Source organism: Myotis lucifugus, unplaced genomic scaffold (assembly GCF_000147115.1).
Source record: "Myotis lucifugus unplaced genomic scaffold, Myoluc2.0 scaffold_319, whole genome shotgun sequence".
Lineage (NCBI taxonomy): Eukaryota > Metazoa > Chordata > Mammalia > Chiroptera > Vespertilionidae > Myotis > Myotis lucifugus.
The window spans coordinates 1235442-1242375 of record NW_005871367.1 but is presented as its reverse complement, the minus strand read 5'-3'; the positions used below and the strand labels follow the sequence as shown (position 1 = coordinate 1242375).

Here is a 6934-nt window from a genome sequence, read left to right as displayed (position 1 = left end):
ATCCTGCAGGCCTGTGGCGTCTCCTGAGGACTCTGGTCTGTGTTCTACATGCCATGGGAGCCATAAGAAAGGCATGATGGGAGCAGGTGTTGTGCTTGGGATGGGGGTTTGGGTGGCGATAAGTAAAAGCAGGAAGATGAGAGGCATTGCTGCGGTCCACACAAGGTGTGTGGCTCAGACCAAGGTGGGAACGTGAAGCTGGAGAGGAGCTGTTGGATTTGGAATATATTTTAAGCCACTCATTCTCAAGCCCAGCCGGCCGTACATTAGAATCCCTTGGGGAGCTTTTAAAGGTACTGATGCCTGGGCCCCGCCCCCAGAGAGTCCCCTCTAATTGGTCTGAGGCGGGGCCCTGGGTATTGGGATGCTTTAAAGCTCCCAGGAGTCCCTCGGTTCCAGCCAGGTCTGAAAACCACCATTCAGAAGAGCTGACAGAATGGAAAGAGATCAAAGAGTGTGCCTTCCAGAGTCGTCTTGGCTTGAGCAGCCAGGGGATTGATTGCTGGTGCCATTTATTGAACGGGGAGAGTCTGGGAGAATAGATTTAGGAAGAGAAAGCAAGGCTTTTGTTCTGGCCAAACTGTGTCTATATTACATGTAAGCAGAGATGCCAGATAGGCAGTAGATAGCCAGGTCTGGGGCTGGTGGAGGGGCAGGACCAGAGTGGAGTGCAAAGGTCATTTGGTTTCTAGAAGGTGTGTGAATCCGGGAACTGGATGTTGGGGGGTGGGGGGAGGCTTCGGCCCTGGCATTCCTGCTGCCCTCACATGTGTGTGTTCTTTTACCCCCACATTGTCTCCAGGGGCCTCCTCAGTCCAGCCCCTTTGCAGTTGGAGGCAGGAGAGAATGATCCTCACTATGTTATGTTGCTGGGCTTCCAATCCCTAATGAATGGGAGCCATAGTCTGTATTCCACACTCCAGCCAACTTCTCATGGGAGTGTTTTGCTGGTGGCCCCAAAGAAAACTGGGCAAAAATATGAAGCATCTGTCAAGTATCTACTATTGTAAAGGGAGCAACTCAAAGCATGTCCTACAGACAGGCTGCATCTCAGGCTCATCACGGGTTTTCATGCTGCCACCTGCCTATCCCCATCCCAGCACATGATATCTTATGCAAAACTCAGTATGGAAACAGAGGGGGGAGCTGCAGCGGTGGGAGCCCCTGAGGCACCCTGGGCTTCCCAGGAGCAGAGTTGGGGCCCAGATCCCACACAGAAAGCAGATCACTTCCGCTTTCTCATCAATGCCTGCAGCCTCATTAACACCAAAGGGGGAGTCTGTTTTTCGAAAGGAGCCTCTGTATGGTTCTAAGTTCCCTAATAAGATTATAATGTTTGTATCTCAAGGATTCATGTTGCCTATAACTTTCAGAAAAAGTTACACCTAAGGTTATAAACAATGTATGACAATGTATACATTGTATATGATTTGGCTTATTACTATTTTAAAAGGAAAAAAAAAGATCTTATAGTCTCCCCAAGATGGTTACTGTATCATTTTCAGCTTTGAGATTCTTTTTCCAAATGTAACATCAAAACAATTGCAGCCACATTTTCTGGACCATTTAGTGAGCATTTAGTAAATGAGCCCACATAGAGCTTGAGGAGAAAAGGGAATTGACTCAAAAGAAATGTATCCATTTGAGGAATGGGATAAAAGGGATAGGCCTGTAAAGAGAGGGAAGGGGACAGACACAGAGGGGCAGGTGCCTCACTGGGCAGGGGGCTGGTCTGGAGGTGGCATGAGCGTGGACAGGAACGAGTCAGACTGGCGTTTGATGTCAGGTGCCTCCTTGCCCACTCAGGTTGTGTAATGTCATCAAAGCAACTCTCCGTGTTCCTGAAACACTCAAGTCTAGAGTGGCTCCACCTGCCCAGGCAGCCTGGACTCAGAAACCCCTGTCTCGGTTCCTATCTCTCCTTCCCTCCCTCTCCCAGTCTCACCACGTTTTCCTTCCCAGTTACAAGTACATTTTAATTCCTCGTCCTGTGAACTCCTGAGGGACTGACTCCCTTTAAAATTGAGCTCTGGGAAAGTGTCTGCCTCCCAGCTTAAAGCTTTCCTTTTGCCCCAACTGCCAGGAAGCTCAAAGCCAAGCACTAGACAACCACGCAATTGTGTCCGTCCTTACAATCATCACTTTTTTGTACTCTTCCATTCTTTGGACCTAATAATTTATTAACCTCATTGTAAATTATCTCAAGTCTTAGATTTGAGTCAAGGAGGACTATAAAGCAATTCGATTTAACCACATTGCTCAGGAAAAGGGAATCCGCCTGCCTGCCTGCCTGCCGCCGCCCCTCCTCCTCCTCCTCCCCTTCCATCCACCCTAGTGGATTCCTTGCTGTAAACAGACTGCACTTGACAGTCTCCAACCACTGCAGGTCACCGATTCTTGGGGAAGACTCAGGTAGCGGCTATTTCCTGGGGCCAGTAGCAGGGAGCATGCGGTCCGGCCCTGGGAACACAGAAGAGGACTGACACTGGGTCCTCCGGACCAGGTTCTGCTATAGAAGGGCCGTGCCCATCTTGCCCGAAGGTACTGCCACATTCCCTGTGTAGGGTCAGGGGACTTGCCTCGGGGTTCATTTGAGTGGGGTGCTTTGCTCTCCCTCATGCTCCGCACCTTCTCATACCTGCCACTGAGCAACCTGTCAATGCCAACCAAAAGCCTTCTGGCTACAGAGAGAGGAGCGTGACCAGGTGGGGTTTACCTACTTTCTACTACCTGTGAAGGAGCAAGGTGGCCTTGGGCACAGGCCTGTTGGAGCTCAGAGAGTTTCTGCTTAGCCCAGCAGATGTGCGCATGCCTCGATCCCATGGCCCCTGAAACAATGTATGCAGGCTTCTTCCTTGTTGCTTGAAATGAACGGGACGGTTGAGTCCTTGAGCCATTGGTGTTTGTTTCTTCAGAACCTGTCTCCATGGCTTTGCATTGTGTCCTTGCATTTCCTGCTGTCCTAGCTGCGTCCTGAAGCAGGCCTTATCCTAGGCTGTTTCCATCACAGTGAGTGTGTTGATACAGTGTTGGCAGGAGAATGATAGGATGGCATCAGGGGCCTCTTCAAATCACTTAATAGAAACATCTGACAAACACATGTTGCCTTCTGATGGAGGGTAGGTTCTAGATGCGGATGGCTGGGTCTAATCCTCTTCTGCCACTTGTTAGCCATCTGATCCTGGGAACTTGCTTAGCTTCTCTGCTTTAGTTACCTCATCTCTACAGTGAGGAATAGCATGGTCTCTACCTCATAGGTCTGTTGTCAGAATTAACTGGCAAAATACAGCAAAGCACCCGGAACTGAGCCTAGCATGTAAAAGTGTCTGTTGTATCATCATTACTGTTCAGCTTGGGTTTATTAATACCTGCTCCTGGGCTGCAAGTTGAAAGACATTGTCCTCCAGGAATTAGGGTGTAGTTAAATGGTAGTTGTTACAAGACAAATACAAGCGAGCACAAAGGCCCTGAGATGGGTTCTGACTGGGTGTGGCCTGGGGCCACTGGTAAGAAGGCTGGGTTGTGGTGGCCTCCCAGGACTCTGGGCCAGAAAATGGCTCTAGAGCAGCGGTTCTCAACCTGTGGGTCGCGACCCCTTTCACAGGGGTCGCCTAAGACCATCGGAAAACACATATATAATTATATATTGTTTTTGTGATTAATCACTATGCTTTAATTATGTTCAATTTGTAACAATGAAATTGGGGGTCACCACAACATGAGGAACTGTATTAAAGGGTCGCGGCATTAGGAAGGTTGAGAACCACTGCTCTAGAGATTTCCCTGTACATCTCCATTTTGTGTAATGAGTAGATTGTACCTTCACAGAACATTTCAGAGTTCTTTGTTTTGTGTTGATTTTTATTTTGTATTGGTTTCAGGTGTATAGCTTAGTGTTTTTGTTTTTTGTTTTCTTGTTGGTTGGTTTATGGCCCGTGTCCTCCGCAGGCCCCTTTAAAGTCTGCTGTCTGGGTGGTTGGGCCCCACCTTCCCTGTGAGTCAGACTTCCAGACCCCGACCCTCCGCTGATGCCTCAGGGACCCTCAGCGGTCTCAACATTGTGGTAACAAACCTCAGGAAAGTTGGTCATAGTCCTGTTCCAGGTAGCTCCTTCCTGAGGTGTATTTTTTTGCTTGTATATTTAATGAGCTTTTTTAATTGCAAAAGTCACATGCTTATAATAGAACATTAAGAAAGATGGTCAAGAAAAGAAGATGTTCTTGTGATTCTACTAATGGATAACCATTAATACTTTCATGTGTATCTTTGTCTTTGTATGTATGTATATAGAAAATCTTTGCCAAAACGGGCTTATAGTCTATGTACTGTTTGGAAGTCTGTGTTCCCTTTAACAATCTATCATGGGTGTTTCCCGTGTCAGTAGCTGTGTGCTTTATGGCATATTTAATGTGAAACTATATCCTGACTAGTGTTGTACATACCATGCAGTCCTTGCCTACCACAGTTTGTTTGCTTTTTAAAATTTCTGTTATAGGCTTTTCTGGCATCTGACTGCATTTTGCAGACCAGATTTTTTTTTCTACTACTTTTTTAACTTTTAGAAAAATTATTGCCGAAACCGGTTTGGCTCAGTGGATAGAGCGTCAGCCTGCGGACTGAAAGGTCCCGGGTTCGATTCCGGTCAAGGGCATGTACCTGGGTTGCGGGCACATCCCCAGTGGGAGATGTGCAGGAGGCAGCTGGTCGATGTTTCTCATCGATGTTTCTGACTCTCTATCTCTCTCCCTTCCTCTCTGTAAAAAATCAATAAAATATATTTAAAAAAAAAAAAAAAAAGAAAAATTATTAATGAGAAATACTTCAGACAGTTGAAAGGGTATGAAATGATGAGATGATGAGCACCCATGTGTTCACTTTTTGGCAATACCTGGGGAAAATTGTCAATATATACTCATTGGTGTTGGCATAATTCTGAATACAGAGTCCACATGTTGGGGTGCACCTGCCCCATCCCTGTGTAATTCTTAACAGAGTCCATGTGTCAGGATGAAAATGCCCCGTCCCTGTGTGTACAATGGCTCCTTTGAAATAACTGTGCCCACTGTGGGATGCTGGAACCCTTAGCCAACCCTGACGCCTTTCCTCTTTCTTACAGGGGGCAGTGCCCAAAGGAAATGCCACTAAAGAATTCATCGAGAGTTTACAACTGAAGCCCGGCCAGGTGGTGTACAAGTGTCCCAAGTGCTGCAGCATCAAGCCCGACCGAGCGCACCACTGCAGGTACACACGTGCCACACACACACACACACACACACTCATGCGCACACGCTCCCCCACGGGGCCATCAGCAACAGAACATGCCCTGCTCTGGGCGCCGAGTGACCCTGAGTCTCCCTCTGGAGCCTCAGGAGCTCACCAGAAGGGAAAGGGCATGTGATTTGGGCTCAGGACACCTGTCTCAAGGCTCGGCTCTGCCACACCTGACCTGGGACCCTGGGCAGCCCTTGACTCCGCCTTTGTTTCCGAGTCTGTAAAATCCAGGCGATTCCCGCTCTTCCTCCTCACAGCCTTGCTACTTAGTAAAGGCCCCGGAGAAAGGCTGTAGGAAGTCACTCTGTGCACGTCTAGTCCTTGACCCATTTAAGAGGTGGGCCCTGCAGTTTACAGGGAAATGAAGCGTCGCCCTGATTGAAGGATTTTCTTTAAAACAAAACTTCAGGAGGCTACGACATTGTGGGATTCAGCCCATAAACCATTGCCCTTCTCATCTATGATGATTTTGCCCTTTTGGTTTTCAGATTTCGTTAACGACATCCAGCTAAAAATTGCACTTTTATCATTCCAAGGGAACTTTAAATGCTAAATTACAGCAATACAGACATGGCGCTTGGTCCCTTTTTCAGACTGGTGTGGTGTGGCGGGGGGGCTTTCAGGGGGTGAACCGGCTCCTGATGGCGGGAGGTCATCCTTGCCGGTCGGGGGATGCGAGCAACTGTGAGGGGCATTTCTGTGGGGTCTCACTGCCCCCCTCTCGGGGGAGAGCGCAGCCTCCAGCGTTCCGGGCCCCAGGCAGCTGCTGGGCACTGGCTGTGTCCGGGCGCCTCAGCCCACGTCTCCTGTCAGTCACCTGACCTCCGTCCTCACACTCACTCTCAGAGAAATTACTCCCTGAGTGAGGTGAAGTGGTTTTCTCGTTCTTCCCTGAGCCCGGCATTCTCCTGCCGCCTCCTCCCTCTCTCCCAGGACCAAGGGGGGTATTCCTGAAAGCCAGTAAACACGTCAGCCAGCAAAACGGGGGCTGCTGGCTCGGATGAACTCGGGGGAGGTGCCCGTGTGCCGCCTGCTCCTGACTCAGGAAATGTGTCCTCACAACTGCTCCTTTGTGGCGCCCACGCCGTCGGGGACCACAGTTTTGAATAAGCAGAATCCCCAGCACACGGGCGGGTTGGGCTGTGACTGGTCGAGCCAGAGGCCTGCTGCCTCGTGAGAGAAGCTGGTGTCGGCCTTGCCCGCTCAGGCAAGGTGCTTGTGCCCAGCTGTTCGGTTCCTCCCCTCCCAGTAGGTCCCATGGGATTGAAAACTCCATTCTCTAGCTCTGCGGCCGCCACCGATACTCCTGAACTTGGGCCTGTGGGTGTTCCCTCCAGCCCGGTGCACGTGTGGTCTTCCCTCTGAGCAGAGGCACGTGGAACCCCAGGCTGCTTGTCCTGGTGGGGAACCTGGAAGCAGAGGGAATTCTGCGGAGGGAGCTGTCCACCGTAAAGGGGATGGCCCAGGCGTTAGTGTGATGCATTAGGTTCTTGGACAGGGCGGTGGAGACCTCTGACCCTGGCAGAGCCTCTCCCCCTGCGGGCCCCATAGACACACCCTGAGGCTGAGCTGGTTGAGGACTGCGTAGGGCGCCTGCCAGATCCTTGTTCTGTCTTCCTCCTGGTGATGCAGCTGCGTGTTGTCTTCACAGCATTTTCCGTGT

The 6934-nt window shown here is 50.0% G+C and overlaps 1 protein-coding gene across 16 annotated transcripts in view; it reads left to right on the top strand.

Moving 5' to 3' along the window:
- The window catches only part of ZDHHC3 (zinc finger DHHC-type containing 3), a 44290-nt gene that overhangs the window by 14643 nt on the left and 22713 nt on the right, over nt 1-6934 (top strand). For all 16 annotated transcript variants that reach the window (XM_023764164.1, XM_023764163.1, XM_023764161.1 and 13 more), the window contains one exon: nt 5117-5241. In XM_023764164.1, the coding sequence (XP_023619932.1) occupies nt 5117-5241 (125 nt within the window). The remainder of the gene's footprint in view (nt 1-5116; nt 5242-6934) is intronic.